General features: G+C 45.5%; 1 protein-coding gene across 1 annotated transcript in view; it reads right to left on the bottom strand.

Annotated features, from left to right (window-relative positions):
* Positions 1 to 462: 462 nt before the first annotated feature.
* The window catches only part of LOC147730763 (BRCA1-associated RING domain protein 1-like), a 543323-nt gene continuing 524803 nt past the window's right edge, over positions 463 to 18982 (bottom strand). Inside the window, exons 10-11 of the mRNA XM_086955577.1 lie at positions 4056 to 4153; positions 463 to 2652 (exon numbers count right to left, since the gene is read on the bottom strand). Of these exons, the coding sequence (XP_086811703.1) occupies positions 2311 to 2652; positions 4056 to 4153 (440 nt within the window). The 3' untranslated portion in view covers positions 463 to 2310. The remainder of the gene's footprint in view (positions 2653 to 4055; positions 4154 to 18982) is intronic.

An 18982-nucleotide genomic window follows, 5' to 3' on the forward strand; every position in this document is an offset into this window, starting at 1 on the left:
GCAGTGTTACTGCCCATATTTGGTTCCGGAACAGAGTCCTCACCGTCTGTGGCATATCTTGCTGTCAAAACAGGAACTTTCTTTTTCTGAAACTGTGGGCGCTGATGAGGAAAATCGTCCTGTTTCCCTTTCCTTGATGTTGGAGCCTACTCCTTATGAAATCTCTGATTATGCCCAAGTCGACATAGTCCAACATTCAGCCAGAAACTTTGGAACAGTAGCAATGATAGACTTTAGCACCCTGGCCCCTGCAAATGAAATGTCCACCCTTGATCATGAACTTACACCCTCAACAGATGAGCCTTAAAATCATCAAACTTTTTCATCTATTACAATTTTTGGTTCTAATCAACCACTGAAGGCAAAAGAAGTTACACCAATAGAAGAACAATTTAATAGCAACAACCATTTTTCCGTACAATTTTGAAACACACAAAAGATATTCAAGTGGAAGACTTTCAATACTGAAAAATACAAATAGGTACATTTATTTTATAAAGATTCAATTTCAGAAGTCAGCAAAACACAGGCTTCTTTAGCAAAAGTAAAAATCAGAAAGAGTTAGAAAATTTCACTTCCTGGCTGGAGGATCCAAGCAGATAAATGGATGCATTAAAAGTAAACAGAAAATGTGTACATATTTTTCTATATGTCAAAGATGGGCAATAGTTTAATTTACCCACTTTCTGTCCCAAATGTTCTCACCTGCACATTCCCTCTAGTAGCCTCTTGTTTTATTTAAGCTACCAAAACTCAGAAAAATGCCAAATTTGTATGCCCTTCGCAAATGACCTCCTCTTTCTTTAACTGCCACCTCCCAGCGAATCTCACCCAGTAACTCTTCTGTGGTGGTATACACCGCTGGACAGAAACAGGGAGTTGCTGGGCATCTATAAAGTCACAAACAAAAAAACACCCACAGTGCCAAAGACGTGGATTTTTTTCTTGCCTTGGGGCCCACAGGCAGGGAAGCAAATTCTGCAATTTTCTTTGCACTGCAAACGGCTAAACTTTATAAGCAATAAAAAATAATTTTTGACTGTTCTGCAGTGGTTGCCTATGTACAGTTCAATAATCCCTTCCAACAGACCACACTTCACAAACACCTCACACTCTCTTTAACCCTTTCGATGCTGATGACGAGCTCAGCTCGTCATCACCCACGGGTGTCGTGTGCTGATGACGAGCTGAGCTCGTCATAGTGCCACTAAAATGGCATTTTCCAGCACTGGGGGGGAAAACGCCCAGCAGCCATGTGGTTAAGTCAATAGCAAAAGTGAAGGTGGTCTTCAAGGAAAGGCCATTTGCCGCCACTGTGACAGACTGGGCTGAACTTGGACCAAAGGGCGGCTGTCCATTAAAGCTTCTGAAGGGCTCGAGTTTCTTGTTCCCTCAGTAGTGAAAGAGGTTGTGGGATGTGCCTTGTGACACTATGAAGTCTCTCAGACTAACCTACTCCATGAACTACCACGGGCAAACAGTACATTACTATAAATCCTAACCATGATTATCAAGTGAAAGACAAATGAAGTCAGACTTCACAAGAAAACATCTAAAGAAACATAATGAGTAATGAGCGAGCAAAAGGCACGCCTTTGCTATGACAATCAGCAAGTGACATTCATGACCTACACAGGGCAATCACTAGAGCCCTGCCTGTTTAAACACCGACATCGGTAATTTCTAATAAAAAATATGCAATTATCTGAACATTGAGTCGAGCCAAATAAGGCACTTTTGTCAAAAACCTTCGGTATCTATAAGGGAAAACAATTGTTCGATAATGTCTTTGCTTGACAAATCAAATGAAACATAAATGGTGGCAGTTTTCAGGGTATTAAGTTTGAGAAATCCTCAACTCAGTAGCTATCAACTGGCATTGCTGTGCGACAAAGGCCTTATTTTTAATAAGTTTAGCTGGTAATTGTTACAGCACAGAATCCAGCAGGCAAATCCAGATATATTTAGAACTGTAATCATCAGAAATGTGTCGCCAATGGCTCTCCTACCTTTCTAGAGGCCTCCAAGTGGGTCACAATCAAGGCCATATTAATCCCGTTGGGATCAGAATCAATTTAGGCAGCAGATCACTTCAGCAAAGATTTCTTTTACATTCTCTACAATACGACTGTCGGAGTCCTACAAACCTCAAAGCACGAGCTATACCACAGCCCAGCATGTCTATGAACTCGCAGTAGCTCGGTATTACCCAGCAGCACTCTTACAAGCAGCAGGAAATATGCTCAGCCTGGATGGTGTCTGGTAGGTTACAGAAATGTCAATCTCTGTCCAACTACACCATGTACTAATCTACACATTATCACTGGGCACTGGAAGTAGCTGAAAGGAAGTGATACAATCTATAAGCCAGCTGGAAGGAGCTGTCCAGACTTTGCCCTGACGGACACGTGTTGGGCAATAGTTGGTGGACTTGTCGTAGATGATGTACTGGGTGCAGAAGCTCTGGTCTGAGGTGGCTTCTGCATGATAGGCAACTGTGTTGATCGTCTGGGTTACATCACTGTCTGGCTTTGGTTGCCGTGCCAGAACCTGTCCACCAGCTGCCTTCACCAGCTCCATCAGGTCTTCCTTGCAGTGAGTCTTAAACCATCCCAGAAAGAAGAAGTAGCAACCATCAAGCAGGTTGGGCAGCTATTACAACAGAAAGAAAGAAAACTTTTGTCAGGTAAGATTTGATAAAATACAGGTAATTGAAACACTGAATACACTATGACAAATAAAAGATTCACACTTGGGCTTCATATGAGGCTAGATGCCACTACTGTAGGTCATTGGTTGAAGTTCCCTATGACATGAAAACTCAATGAATTTGCCAACTTATGCCCTCAATCCGTTTAACTTACTTTCATTCTAACATAACCATTTACCTTAAAGTCTGCCTCTAATATGGCAAACTGAATACTCCAAACACTATTTCATGGAGTCACATCTGCAGTTTAATAGTATGGACATACTGTAGGCTATTACAGAATATTCTGTGTCAGGAAACAATGATCTAATAAAAAGCATTATCCAAGATGATAATGTGTGAATACTTTTCACACTGCGGCAAGACGCAAGCTAAAAAGTGTAACATTCTGGTCACAAGACATCACACCGGCAGTTAAAAAATGCAGTCACACTAATATTGCTATCCAGTGATCGATTTTAAAATGAAATTAAAGACACAATTCAACTTTTCTGTTTTAGACCTAATCTTAACCAGCTACAACCACTCTCTGCCAATACCCTCACACGACTACAATTAGCTAAATAAAAAATAAGTGTGCATTCAGAAGCATATTTCAGTATGCAATCTAATACCCAGCAGCAGCTACTACGTTATGGCGGAGGAGCGGCCGCCTACTGCGAGTCGTCTCTCACACCCCCCCGCCTCACCACTCCCCCCGCACACCAACCGTTACTGCTAATACCCCATGATTGGCCAAATATTCAGATGAATTGGAATATGGAGGCTTAGAGGTGTTTTATAGCTAAAGTTAAAATCCAATTACACACTTAAAACAACCAAAAAAAGCATGATATTTGATTTTTGTCCAGGTAACTGGGTACAATGAAAGCATTAGAGACATACAATCTAAAAATAACATCAAATAGGGGCATGAATTAAAACTGTAAAAATTCCAGAGTCAACAATCCACGCCAGCGTAAACTTACAGTTTGATAGAAAACATTTGGAAAAACTTGAAAACGGGGAATTGTGGCTCAATTTTGACAAATACCTCTGTAAAGTCAACAGTGGTGTCGCTCTACTGACAAAGAAAAACATTTTTTTTTTAACCAAAGTGTTGAAAAAGCTAGTGTTTTAGATTTAAGGACGACTTCATGTCTCATAAATTCAAAGTAAAGTATAACGTAAAAACTCCATTGGAAACCATAAGTAAACAAAAGCAAATGAACACAAAAAATAAGCATAAGAAAAAAGCATCGAATCGTCTATATATATCCCACTTTTCAGTACCAAGGAGCAAAGCACAGTTTTATTTTTTTATTTGCATAAACACGATACCAGTGCAGAGGTAAAGACAACCTACCAGATGTTCCTTGTTGAGTCGACCTCTTATGGGTCCACCGGGTACTTCATAGGGCTCCTCCTGTTCTCTTAATCTGCTCTTCAGACAGGCTTGAACCCCTGAAATTATGAAGAAGAGAGGGTGAGAAGAACAGAAAAGTCACCTAGGGCCAAATATCACAAAAGGTTCAGAGGCAGACTTGATGAGACTAATGCCGCGGAGTAGTAGGTGTGGGTTACAAAGAGTTGGAAAAATCAACAATGGATTTTAACTGCTAGTGTAGTGAGTTAAAAGTTGATGCTAAATTATGGTGCACACAATATTAAGTGACACTGCCCCTAAAAGACAGGCATACCCTCCTTGCTGATGAAAGGGGCTCACAGGCCAACTTCTAGATTTGATAAGCATGTGTGTGGACTTGTCCTCTATCCACCTCTGAAGACAGGGCATCAAACAGACCATGCTTCTCCACTAAAGAGGATAAACTGGATTGCAACCAGTTCTCAGCTTCAACAGCTGCCTTCACTAAAGTTACTAACTTTCGATAGCAATATTTCTAGCGGATGCATAATCTTCATGGAAAAATTTAACTTTAAGAATAACCTCCCCAGATGTCAGATTATTTATAAAACTTTCTTTCCCAGCAGTAATTCTCCAGCACCACCAGGTTCCAATATGGTGCTTCAGCTGCAACTCTGCTTGCATACCATGGGTACCATCCTGCAAGCTGGCATTAGCTTCTGGATCTTTTACCACTTCCCAGCAAACCGTGCAGAGAGGAACAGACAGCACATCAACGACGGAGACTACAACAGTATAGAACAAGTTAGCTTACCTTAGTATCTGATTATACCCTACACACAGGCTTCTCCAACAATTGACTTGTGAGCTACTGGCAGCTCTCCAGCAACCTGTTAGTAGCTCTCCTGTGTCAAGTTCAACCAAGCAAATTAGAAGTGTTTGTTTGTCTTCTATTTTTATCGATTCGTCCCACAAACATAAATTAATTGACCTTTTGATAGCCATTGCCTTGCACCATATTACATCTCATTGGAAACAGGCTAATGATGTTTCCTTTAATGCTTGGTGGAATGCAGTTTGTTTTAATCATCGTTTGGACGCTAATTTTGTTTCCCCCATTTCCCTTGCAATCAAACGTGATCTTTTATGGCTTCCCCTCACCGAGTATTTAACCAGAATTGTCAAAATCCCACCTACTTCTAAAATCCGCACTGTTGAAGTTCAAAAACCACAGTGATTGCATTTTCTTAATTATATTTAATGTTTTTTCCATACCACTTATGTGTTTTTATTATGCTGGCTCTTCCTCAATTCCCATGTACACATGAATATTATTGTATGCTGTATTTTTCTGTATGAATATTTTAATCAGTTCTACTTTTTTGTAAGAGAGATTTCTTGTTTTTTTATAACTTATGATTGTTTCTTCATTTTCTGTCTTTGCTTCTTTATACTTTAATAAACTTCAAACTAAAAAAAGAAGTGTTTGTATGTCTCGGTACCAAAACTAAAAAGTGTGTATTCATACGAACATTTTTGTATTTTCAGAACTGATAAACTGATATTCAAATTTCCAAAATCTATTTAAGGCTGATATTTAGTGTTAAATCATGAGGCATTATGGATGTTTATTACTAATATTACCTATGTTATGTTATGTTATGTTATGTTAAAAGAATTTGGTACCGCGCACATACACCAATTGGTTTCTTGGCGCTAGGTGCCAGGGACATTTGAGCTATTGCTGCTAGCCACGTAAAGGCATTCCAAACTGACAAAGCCCTTTGTTTTTTGTGCAGTACTGCTGGCAAACCTGCCTGATGCACTGAGGTGATTAATGAAAGTAATCTTCCACAGGGTAGCCACTAACAGAATATTGTCTGCTGTGGTCACTATTACAACACTAGTGATATTAGTAGGTCAGGATAAGTAGATCTTATTACAGAAAAGGATAGAGACCTCTGCTACAGATTCACCCAGAGAGGAGAGAGAGTAATGAGAAATATGCAGGAAGATTAAGTATCCACTAGAAATATTGTTACCGAATAGTAACTAGGTTCTGATGGATATATCTTCCTCCAGTTTTTCCACCTTAATTGTCTGAAAGAAATACACCCTGGAAGGAAGACATTAGTAGTGCACAATAACCAAGGAACTCTCGATTGGAAGGGTTTGCCAGTAAGTAGACGGACATTATAGAGGGTAATCCCTCTATAATGTATGATTGCAAATCTTTGAAAACTGAGGGCTCACCCTTCAATGTTCTCACTACTTCTAAGTTTAAAGGTTTTCCAGTAAGGACCCTTGTGTCTTGGGCAAGTTCAATATAAGAAGTTACTTACCTTTGGTAACACTCTTTCTGATAGAGACTATCTGCAGATTGCTCACCTTTTGACTATTTCTACAGGCACCGGACTGGATCTGGAAACTTTTGAGCAGTACCTTTGTGCCGTCAGATGGTGCCTGGCGACTCCGAACTGACAGGGTTTTGCAACTGACATTACTTGCAGTGCCAATATAGATGCCACTCCTGCACACTGACCTCTGTTGCTTTCTAGGCTGTCCGTGCCCCCAGATGCAGAACATAAACGGCAAACTGGCCGACTAGTGCCCAGATTCCTAGATTTGGGATCTTTCTTTTGGACAGAATCCAATTGACATAACAGTTCAGTGAGGAATCTACAGTTAGATCTCGATCAGAAAGAGCATTACCAAAGGTATGCAACTTATTCTTCTGATAGAGACTTCTAACCGCAGATTCCTCACATTTTGAATAGTTCCCTAAGCAGTACCTAGTTGGAGTGGTCTGTGATTTGGCTCAAACCAAAAAGTCCTCTAGGGCCAAGAGGGAGAAATGTCCTTCTCGGCGAACCTCGGTGTCAAGACAGTAGTGCCTCCTGAAAATGGCCCACGTAGGCACCTAATAAATGCCCAGGACAGAAACACCACCGGATAAAGCAGTTGTAGCAGATTTGTCTCTGGTGGAAAGAGCTCAATCCTTTTTTTAGGTGCTGTTTCTGGGCCAATGCATAGCAGATCATATTAAAGATGATCCAGTGAGAGATGGTAAGTTTCTTCACAGCTTTGCCCATTTTTGTTCCAGCAACCCAACAAAAAAATGGTTATCTACTCGGTGTTCTCTGGTATGATCACTGTAAAAGTTCAGTGCTCTTTTGAGGTCTAGGCAGTGGGATCTCCTTGCCCTAGAGATGTAAGGCAGAGTATAGAATGCCGGTAGAGTGATGGTGTGACAGACATGGAACAACAATACTACTTTTGTAAGGAACAATACCAGTGTCTGCAGAGCATCTTTGTTTCGGAAGATGGTAGTGTAAGGTGGGTTATCACAGAGCATGGAGCTCGCTCATCCCCCCATGCCAATGATATGACAACTATGAACTCGTCTTTAGGGAGAGAAGCCGCAAAGGAGAGTTGTGCAATGGTTCAAAAAAATGTGCACATCAAGTATGTGAGGAGCAGTTTAAGATCACACTGCAGCATTAGAAAAGGAGAAGGAAGACAAAATGCTGGAGTCCTTTCAAGACACACATCACAACAGGTGATTTAAATGATGAAGGCTGGTTGCCCCAATGACAGGCGTATATAGTTTTGTTGAGGGACGCAGGGCTAGCAAAATGACATCAATCACCTTTGAAGAAAGGTCAAAGGTGTTCAGCTGTCGCTGCTTAATCATCATGTATGCAGGTGGAGATTGTGAAGTCCCAGGTGTAAGTCCTTTCCTCATTGCAAAAATAACAGATCTTCCCTGAGGGGTATCCTTATCGGAGGACCAATGCTCATGCCCAGGATCTCTGGATACTGTACTCTATTTGCGCAATCGGGGGACAATAAAATGACTTGCCCATTTCGTTCCTGATCTTCTTCAGAACTCTGGGCACAGGAGGTATTGTCAGTGAGGCATACAGATGTCTTGAGTACCCCACAGGCAGAACATTCCTCCGCTATAAAGACACCTTGGGAATTCCAGCATGCAGAACTGCTGACATTATGTCTTCTCAGAGGTGGCAAAGAGATCATGCCAAGGCTATTTCCATGTGTGAAAGAGACCTTCCACCACCTCCAAGTGTAATTACCACTAGTGGTCCAGTGGGTGTCGATGGTCTAGCTTGTCTGCCCTGGTGTTCAAATATACCGCGAGGTGGTTCAGCACCAGGAAGATTAGTTGATGGGCCAGCCATTTGTAGCTGTGCAATGCCTCCTGGCACCGGCCCACGACTCTACTGCACACTGTTTGCTGCACTACCACATGGCTGTTGTCTTGTCTATGAGCACCAGCCTTCCCTTGATGGCAGGATGCCTTTCAATGCCTTGAAGCTCCACACAGTTGATATGGAACTGGGCCTCCGCCAGAGCCATGGTGGGAATCCCAAACAGAAGTAATGCATTGGTCACTACTGTCCGCTCTGGGTTGTGTAGGGAGTGGAGTCTGTCGTTGACCCAATCACGGTTGAGCACCTACCACTACAGGGCTTCTGAAGTCTCCATTGAGATCTCAAAAAGATCAGAGCGGTACCCCTTCATGCTGGGCCCACAGACTTCAGATCCCAATGGTCACTGGAATCCGGGACCAAGGCTTAATCATAGAGTGAATATCCTGGAATCTCTTTTCCAGAGGGAGGGCACAAAAACAGACTGTGTCCAAAATGGCTCAGTTGAAAGGAAACGACTGTGAAGAAGTCAGGTGTGGCTTTGCCATGTTGAGAGTGAACTCCAAAGATGTCAGGAGATTCACCAAAGTCTGTCTGGAGATGAGTGAAACTCTCAGGGGCAAGCCAGCCTTCAGGAGGCAGCTGCAGAAACAAGGGACGACTGATAACCCTGACCTCCAAAGATGTGCTGCCATCAATGTAATCACTTTCGTGAGCACCTGAGGTGCCCTGGAGAGACCAGAAAAGTTTACAGTAAACTGAAAATGCCACTGTACAACCCAATATGAACCACAGATAGTGCATGTGGGCCTCCAGGACAGGGATATGGAAATAAGCATTCTGCAGGTCCAACACTACCATACAGTCCCCAAGGTTGAGAGCAGACAAGACTAGTGTCAGGGTGAGCATGAAGTTGATGCAGGGTGGCCAAGAAGGGTAAGGCAAACCTCTTCCAGACAGTTTGCAGGACCCACCTGCCCGATGTTCTGGTCTGTCAACCTGTTAAAGATCACCCTTTGGTGCAGCTTTCTTTGAAGAGCTTAATAGCGGAGTCTGCTTTATCCCCAAAAGGGAGACTCCCATCGAGAGGCATGTCCATAAACGACAGCTAGACATCGCCTGAAAAACGGTTGATCTCAGCAAGGCATGGCGTTGAATAGCGGCGCAAATAGAAATGCCTCGTCCAAAGGAATCTAGTATTCAAGCCACAGTGGACTGCTAATTTAGCAGCATCACAACCAACTTGTACAGCTTGTGTCACTACAGGACAAATGCTTACTTGGACACCTGGAAGGACTTGAGCAACAGAATCCCAGAGAGCCTGAGAATATCAGCCAAAAGGCAACTAGGATTGACTAACCAGAGAGCCAAATTGTGGATGAAAAGACCCTCTTCTGAAATGTCTCGACTTTTTTAGATTCCTTATCCCGGGGGGATAGTTGGGAAGGCATTTGTGTTTGTCTGACTAATGGAGGCTTGCACCAACAAGCTCTCGGGAGGAATGTGGAGTCAAAAAAGTCGGGTTGCCAGGGGCAGGGTGATGGCACTGCACAATTTGGTGATTTGAATGGAGACTAGAACAGGGTTTGGCCTAGACCCCAACAGAATGCCAGTAAGGGCCTCCTTAAAAATCAACGTGGGTTAAACATAGGTTTTCTCAGGTTGGAGAACTTCAGTCAGCACATTTTTTTAACCTCCAAGGTGAGGAGCTGGAGGTTGAGAACTTCGGCCACCCTCCCGTAAGACCACTGGCAAGGAGGGACTTTCTTTGGTTGTAGGCCTTGGGGCGAGACTAGGCCGGTACCAGGAGAGGTGTCAAGGTCACATAAATCTTGGAGGTTCTCAGACCAGTTGTCTTCATGATAGGGTTTCACAAATGCATCATACTTCTCATACTCCTTATCAGAATCAAGGAATATAGTGTATGAGTCCTGCTCTGAGAACGGGGCATTAAGTGGCTCAGTTGGAGAGGGAAAAAGCTTTGGTTCAATTAACAGCGAGCACAGCCTCGATCAAATTCAGGGCAGTGCCGACTCAAGAGTCGGCAAGCACAATACGATGCGCCTCATCCTCCAGCGTCAATCCAGAAACTAGTGTGAGCCATGGAGCCAGAGGTGAAGTTAGCAAGGGTGCCGGAAATGTTTCAGTGGTGGCAACAGATGGTATAACTGGTACCAAGGGAGAATCTATAGGCTCTGTGGACTCGCAGGCATGGCAGCTGAAGTCATAAGGAATCAGAAAATTGCAACATGCCCTTGTGGAACTCTTTGACCAGCCTAGGAGATGCTGGTGGCGCGAACACACAGGTTGTGCTGGGACTAGTTACGGTATTGGCTCTTAAGTCGCCCAACTTTAGGTGTGAGATTGATAGGCATGGCATTGCCATTGCATCTTGTCAGGAGCATAAGAGTTGCTGGAAGGGGGGAGGAGCCAAGCTCGCGACCGTGATGGCCGCAATGTAGCTCGGCTCCGCTAGCCTTCCTGCCCAACACATATATCCTGACACACATCCTGCCCCGAGACGACGTACTCGGGATGATACGGAAAGACGAAGGAAAGCTTGTACTCACCATCTGTCCCGGGGGCTCCTGCGAGCGGCGGATCCGAAGTTACACCCCTGCTTGGTCTGGGGCCTCCGTGACGCAGAGACCGGGGACTTGCCTGTGGAGGTCAGCCGGCGAGATGGTGTCGACGGCGGCCCCTGGTGGCGAGGAGAGGTCGGCTGGGAGAGGCCGTGGTACGGTTATGCCGATGGCAACGGATCGGGCCCGGTCCAGCGGCCGGGGGGCCCCGTGGTGAGGTGCGGCACGCCGTGGACGGGGGAAGACCGTGTAGGAGGCTCCCCCCTTTGTTGCCTTGTCCGCCCATCTTGAAGCCCTGCGCCCGGAATCGGTGTGTGGTGCCCGCGGGGCGGTGGCGCTGGCGGTCCCCCTTTTGGTGGCTCTCCTTTCTGCACCCAGATTGCCATTCCTGGGGTTCGGGGGGGCTCCAGCGGTGGCCCGCTCCAGAAGTTGAGGCGCAGGGGGACGCGGCTGGATCTACAAGATGGCGGCCGGCGCCCTGGGTCACAGACTGAACCAGGGCGGCGAATTTGTGTCGCTGAAGTGTACGGGGGTCTGGTCATGTGAGCGGGAGCCCACGCTTGGTGATGTTCTTGACGCCTTGAAGACTTTGCTCGCGACCCTGGCCCTCGACGCCCCTGTGCTGGAGAGAAGGACGGCCGCCATTGCTGTCGGGCCGCCCCTCATGGACGCGGTTCGCTTCAGAGTGTGTGCTGTTTCGTCCCCCTCTGTTGCCTTGAGGAGTGCTGTCATTGTGCATCGGCGAGACTATACACCAGCGGCCCCGGATCCCAGGGTCGCCTTGATCGTGGCGGGCGTGGGCACCGCGCCGGGGACCGTTCCTGCTCGAATGATCGGGGAACAATGTAGATTGCCGATTCGAACTGCCCCGCCAAAACCCCAGTGTTATCCTGAGGGGACGACTCTACTTTCCTGGGCGGTGAGACTCTACCCACACTGTTTGTTGTTCCCGTTGTCATTGCTGAAACGTCTAGACTGCCGCATAAAGTTCTTGCTTGGCCGCTGGTTGATGGAGTCCTCTGGTTTGCTCCCATGGTCTGCCCTGCTTCGACCATACGGCCTCTCCACTTTGATTTGTTTGCTGCCCGCTACTCTACCACGCGCGGTAGCGATGGCTAGGGAAGGACAGGGGTGAGCCGATTCAGGACCCGGAGGACTACTGGTTGGCGGATGGAGATGAGGAGTGCCCTAAACCATGAGACTATGGACGATTCCTTCAAAGGTTTATGATACCCGAGACTATGTCGATTTCGTTCTGATGTTGCATTAACGTGTGTGATGGCGGGGGGTAGGTGCCGAATGGTTCGATTGATGGTTCTCCTCTACCCCTGGTTCTTTTTCCTTTTTGTCTCTCTTGTTTCATTTCCCTCTCTCTAACTTTCCCTATATTTCGGGTCTCCTATTTAGGGCGACAGGCACGCTGCTGGGGGGGTAGGCCGTAGCCTTCTGCAGGGGTGCAGGGTGGGGTGGGTGGGTTGGGGTCTTTTTCTGATTTTTTTTAGTTTCTACGGCTCTGTTGTGTCCCTTTCTTGGGACGCCGTGGCTGTGCGTGTTTCCCACGGTGTGCTTGCTTGTTGGGGGGTGGGGGGGGGGGGGGTGAGATATTCCTACTTTATACGATATTGGTTGCACAGATATCCTGACTTGAACGCCCCACCCCCAACAACGTGGTCCCCAGTCACTTTGCTCGCCCTTATCGCTGTGGGGGCGCGTACAGCAGCACGGCGTTCCTTCTTTTCTTTCTTTTTTAGCATTCCCCTTTCTTCTTATCTTCTAGGTCAGTATAGAGAAAGGTTACTCAGTTAGGTATAAGTATAATAATTTGGTGGTCTGTGTGCACGTGGCGGGCTACGATGGGTACTGCATGGAAATATGGCATCTATATTCTGCTTGCTGTAGACTATTGCTGATAACCGTTTTTATTGATGCCTTAATGTTTTGCTGCTTGCTTCTTGGCCCGCTATGGGCACTCAGATGATTAAACTGCAACTGATCCTGCTATAATTTCTATTCACAAAAAAAAAATTTAACCTTCTTTGATCCTGCATCCGGCGGTCACACTCAGCTCCTCTACGATTGAACTCCTTGTTTGCAATATACTGGGTGACTGCCGTGAAACCTCTTTATTGATTTACGTGCTCTTCAGATTGTTTTGTGGCCGGCCTAATTTGTTGTAGGCCCGTATTTGTATGCTACTATCAGCACAATAAAGGTTTTCAAAAATTTTAAAAATAAAAATAAAAAAAAGAGTTGCTGGAAGGGGCCTAATTCTGCTTGGATTTTTTGTGTTTTTTCTTGGACTTATCCAATGATTTGGAGCTCGATGACAATCGACCTCCCCACTTGCTTTTGGACCCAGGAAAGGGACCGGGACTGACCCAGGGACTAGGACCTGTCCCAGAGTGGTGTTTTCCAATGCTTGGTGATGTAGGACATCACCTTGCGGTAGGCTTTGGATTCATCGCCATGCAGTCACCGCAGACCTTAGAGTTGTGCTCAACCCAAGACACCAAGCCAACCAGATGAAGATCTGAAACAGACATTTGCTTGCAACAGCCCGTGAATGGTTTAAAAGCTATCATTTTGAAAGGTGACATTTCCCTTGCACACTGTATAATTGTGAAGTAAATATGTGTTAACCACATGCGCGCTGCTTTGATTCCTGCTGGAATGCTGACTTTTTTAAAAACCCATTGTTCATGACGAGCTGGGCTCGTCATCAGTGTTTGAGGAGGCTACACCATGACGAGCCCAGCTCGTCATCAGCCTCGAAGGGGTTAAAAGAGACAAAAGGTAGCTCCGGATATGTGTCTGGTTGCGTGGAAACTAAGGACCGGGCAACAGTGCACGGGAGTGGTGCCTTTATTGGCTTTGCACATCATCTCTGTAGCAGAATGGCGTCAGTGTAGAGCTGCATGTTTCCAATGACTGCACAGAGAGGTACTTCTCAAACGTTTCTGGATTCTGTTTGACACCTGGTTGATTTTTCAAAAGATGAGGAATCTGTGGTTATTAGTCTCTTGAGAATAACAGTACTTTTTATCAAAGCTGTTTAACTCTATTATGCACAACGATATTTATTTCTCACAATTTCAAATCTTTTACCACTAGTAATGAAAAAACGTATCCAGGACAAGCTAAATTGGCATTATCAAACAGTGTCAAAGATTAAACAAATCCACACATTTTCTAGAATAAATATTCATGCAAAATGGAAAAAAGAAAGACCCTTTTACTAATGAAAGCAGTGCTAGTATTTACAATAACTGTTTCCACACAAAAGTATTGGACTCTCCACTTCAGAAAAATAACAATTGGTCCTAAAATGTATGTGTTATTGCATATGTGTTCTGAGGATCACCAAGAGAATGCCTGGCAAATGCGAAATTTCAGTCTATCCACTTCCCCTGTTTGAGGCTTTACAAAACCTTTCTAGAGATGCAGCTGAAAGCAATTTGGTCCATGGTTTGTGACTGTAGAGTTTCTGCAGGTCCAAGTTACTGCTACTAGTACTCAAATGTTCTTCAGTTGACATGCTATCGAATAGGCACTATTGATGCATTTCAACCTCAGTCCCATTTGAAGGAGAAGTCAACAAGTTCTTCATCAGGATGTAATGTAATCCTCAGTCTTCCTTAGTGTGGGATGTCCTGGGTCATTTCTTGTGCCGTTGCCACCTATTCTTAGCCCTGGGGATGTACGCCCTGCTGTTTTCAGGAAGCAGATAGTCTTTCTTTTGGGAATGACCTATTCTACTTTTTTTGCAGGTCAAAATAAAGGCCAGCAGCATCAGCCTACGGATCAATTTTCGTGTGACCACGGTCCTTATCAAACATAGTTGTGGCACTGTGGATGAAAACTCCTTCATATGGGCATATTTCGGAATCCTAGTAAGGCACTTTTCCTCAAGGAACGTTTTGGTATTCTCTTTTGCTGACCAAATTATTTCAGCTGACTAACAGCTGCAGCGATACAGAGTCCGAGCAAAGTGCCACGGTCGGCATTGAAAATGAGGCTGGGCAGACAAGGGGTGACACCAGAGATTATGAACACTGTGTCGGTTGGTGTCAAGCAGATTGGCTAGAGTCACCAAGCCCAAATGTCATTGGGGAGTGGCCTAGAGGGTAACAAAGCCACCCAAAAGACATCCAGCATGATCAGATTGAAGACCTCAAACTGTGCAGGGTTGGCATATGGAGCAGGGTATTCCTGGCAGAAAATGTTTCAGCTTTCGAATTAGCTAGGACGAAGAGTAAAGCCAGGATTGAAGAATTGAGAGTCCCGGAACTGGGATAATTTTCTGGGAAAAGAAGAATCTTTCTCCTTCCTATGGCAGTTTTTGTGTTTCTGGTGGGAACACCTCTTAGAGGATTATTCCCTACAAGACAATTATTATAGGGGAAGGTGTATGCTTTGGCATGTCAGTGTCCTGGTCAAAATTAACTGTGCCTCCTGTTCACTGATGGTCATTGGATGCATCAGCAAACACGTGTCACACCAGTCACAGTCAAGATGTGAGCCAAGACATCACATGCAGCTGTCAAGTGAATTTGACATACATCCGCTAACAGGGCTTGAATCCTGCCCATGGTGCCCTAGCTGTAATGATGTCTGGATCCCTGAAGCCGATTTGGTTGTCATGGTGAACGTGGATTATGAGTGTGCGCCTTTACTCCGATTGTGGTTATTTTGGACTGGGAGGCGTGCACAAAGAGCTACCCTCACTGTGGTGAAAGGATACTGCCTTTGCCAGGAATTATGCAGCAGGAACGCAGAGGTGGCAGCATACGTTTTAGCGATCAGTAGGAGTGAACAGACCTTTTTACCTGTGCCGCTGGAGTAAAGCCAAATTACACTGCTGAAGGGGTTGCTAGAGAGTCCACAGCTAGATGGTCGCACCTTACTGCAGCTCTGCTGGCTGGAGTCAATAACCCACCAAATATCTATGCAATAAACTAGCATCTATACACAAAAATCGGGCTTATGCTGTAATAGACATGCTGGACTGCAACTGGGCCGAAAGCTGCCTTTTTTTTTTACATCTGCCAGCCCTGTACAACCGACATATTAGGTACATTAGGCCAAGGGAAAGACGGCATAGCAATGTGGCCGGGGAGGCAGAGAGTGAAGCGGTTACCCTGGACCGGAGACACCTAATTGTTGGGGACCTGCTAGATGGACCCACTGGCTGGCAGCATCAGGCTACCTGGGATACTGTGAGTGGTGGTGTGCGGGTGCTGGCAGGTGCCTTGCTGGGACTGGGAGGACGGCCTACTGTATGCCGTGATCCGAGCCAGGAGTGATGGGATCTGCCTCTGCAGGCTTGACTGCCGGACGGTGCCAGGGGTGTAGACAAGCCAACCGGGCCCTGGTGACAACATCTGAAGCTATGGCTAGAGTGTGCCGGCAGTGACATGGCCTGGCTCACAGGTGGCGAGTTAAGGGCCGAACTCCTAAACCTGTGCCCCGCTTGCGAGATAGCCCGGAGGTGGGCTGGGCGCAGACCAGTACCAAAATTCAAGGAGTTACCCTATAATACAGAATAGGGACAGAATAATATAAACCAATGAAGAAAAACAGGTCCCTAGACTAATGTATGGATCATGTGTTGCGCCGTAATCATGTACAATACTTAATGGGGTTAAAACGTATACAGTAATTAAACAAACATTAATTACATGTGACTTTTAGATACAGTTAAGGCAATAATGCAAAAAACTAAAGTTTTTTTCATAAAAGGTGGGCGCAGACCATACACGCTGCCGTAAGTACTGTTCTGTTGTGAAGAGGGGTGCTCAGATACTGACATGATCTACTGCTGAACGCCAGGCCTATTTCCATTACTGTGATGTTGGAGAAGTCAGGTGGAGTTATGTAGTACACCAGACTTGTTGGCCAAGTTCCTGTTGGAAAGGGGATGTCTTCGGCATAATTAGATGCTGAAGTGGGTGGTTGGGGAGGGGGGTGTTACGGTTTGCTATACATCACTATGTCAGCACATCATGCTATCGCTTGCCATTATGCCACACTATGCTCAGTCACTGAAATCACTCAACATGACCGGAGTACACAATTCGATAACTTGACGCATAGCAGAGTCCGCTAATAGTCATATCCTGGATTGTTAGAGGATTAACTAACCCACAGAAAATCTGGCATGTATTTGCTTATCTGGACCGAAATCAGGTACAGATAGTCCAGATGCTGGAAACTCACCTCACATGCCCCAATGACCTACAGGTGAGGTATAGGAGGGCAGCTGTCTGAGCTGCTTCATCCTATTCATCTTACTCTAGAGGAGCTCTTATACTAGTTAAAAATGAGAAACGCTGTATAGGAGTTTTGCGAGTTACGGGCGATTGCGTGTATTTGTTCTTGCTGCACGCAGTTTTTGGTAATATCAAGGAAATCAACTGTACCTAGCGTTGGCAATGCCAACAGGTCTAGCTTTAAAGGAATATTGCATGGTAATTTGAAGCGTTACAAATAAATAGCATGGGAATAGCTATGTACTTGTGTGGAAGCAAAGAACTGGGGAATAATGTTGGTATAGGTTAATAGGTCAAGTGACAGTTGCACTGCAAAGCAGTACCTAAAATTCCATGTAGGTTAATGACTGCCCTCAACCCACCAAGTACTGCTGCCAGAAAAAAAACATAAATTATCTAGTTATCTAGGACACTTGAATAGCATTCCAATGTCATGTGTGTCCCTGAAAGTTTAAGGTTAGGTAGGTAGGAAAATAAACAAAATTATCACAGTTACTAGCCGCTTCGATGCGGTGCACATTTCCCCGCTGTGCGGGCGAATTCTATGCGTGCTCACATCGGACGACCCCCAGCCGTCCAACGCACACACCCTCCGTGACGTTAGACAGCCAGGGAAGGCTAGAGGGCGAGAACCAGGGGCGGATTGGCAAGGCGGGCATTCGGGAATGGGCCGAAGGGCCGGTGCCTCAGTGCCCTCTGTCGGCCGTTTTTTTCTCCCCTGTCCCAGTCCACAGAGAATGGACTAGGAAAGGGGAGAAAAAAAAGGCCCACAGAGGGCACTGAGACAGACAGAGAAAATGAAAGCAGCCTCGCTGTGCAGCCGGACAGCGATTGTCAGCTGTGGCCTCTCCTTCACCCCTGCCCTGCCAAGCAATCAAGCTGAGGCTGGGCTGGGGAGGGGTGATTGTTTGCAAGAATCGGCCTCCCTGGGGGCCAGGTGTTTCTCAGGCCTTTGAGCCATTTGCACCTCGGCCCCCTGGCGCCCATGCAGCCCAAAAACCGTGTTAGTCTTAGCACCTCGCCCACAGCCCTTCACATTCAGGGCATAGTGGACGAGGAAGAATGGGTCTTGCTGTGGGGGCCAGGTGATGTTTGGAATTTTTTTATTTTATTTATTTATTTATGCGATTTTATAGAGCGCGGACTTTACCCGAAGGTGTCAGAGCGCTTCACACAAGGAACAGCAATAATACATGAGGAGAAAAATTACAAGTGGACAAATTACAAAAGCAAACGTTAAGTTACATGAATCAAAAGTGACAATCGTGAGCAACCAAAATACATGAGGTAGCAATCGGTACATTACAGGAGGAAAACGTGATATGTGTGCAGGTTACAAAAGCGTACAAAGTACAAGTAGAGGTATAATACTGCAATAAATGGCAGACACTCCAGCACAAGAACAAACGTTACATAGGCAATGGTGGCACTTGTGCAAGTATCTAAAGCAAACAAAAGTGAGAGGTAGCATACAGTGTGATACCAGAGAAAAGTGACGTGTGCTAGTTACAAAAGGGTACCATACACAGGTACAAGGGTAATACTACAGTAAATGGTAAACAGACAAACTGCCAGAACACATTGGGAAGGCACTTCCCATGCACCAGCTTCACCTCAGCCTCCCCCTGGCTACCTGGCTACCTTGGATGACCCAGAAAGCTGTGTTTTGTGCTCCCCTGCCAGGACATTTTCCCAAGGCCTGGAAGGCTGATTAATTTACTAATTGCAGGGGCCTTACCTGTTCATGTGCTCCTGAGCTGAAGGTCTGGGGAGGGCTAAGTAGGTTAGTAATAGCAGGGGCTTTGCTGCTTTTTAGGTGCTCCTGTGATGGAGGGCTGGAATCATTTTGTGACAGAAAGGGGCCTTGCTATTTTTTTTAGTTGCTCAGCATGTAGGCCACTGGCACC

This window comes from Lissotriton vulgaris, chromosome 2_1 (genome assembly GCF_964263255.1).
Source record: "Lissotriton vulgaris chromosome 2_1, aLisVul1.2, whole genome shotgun sequence".
In the NCBI taxonomy this organism is placed as follows: Eukaryota; Metazoa; Chordata; class Amphibia; order Caudata; family Salamandridae; genus Lissotriton; species Lissotriton vulgaris.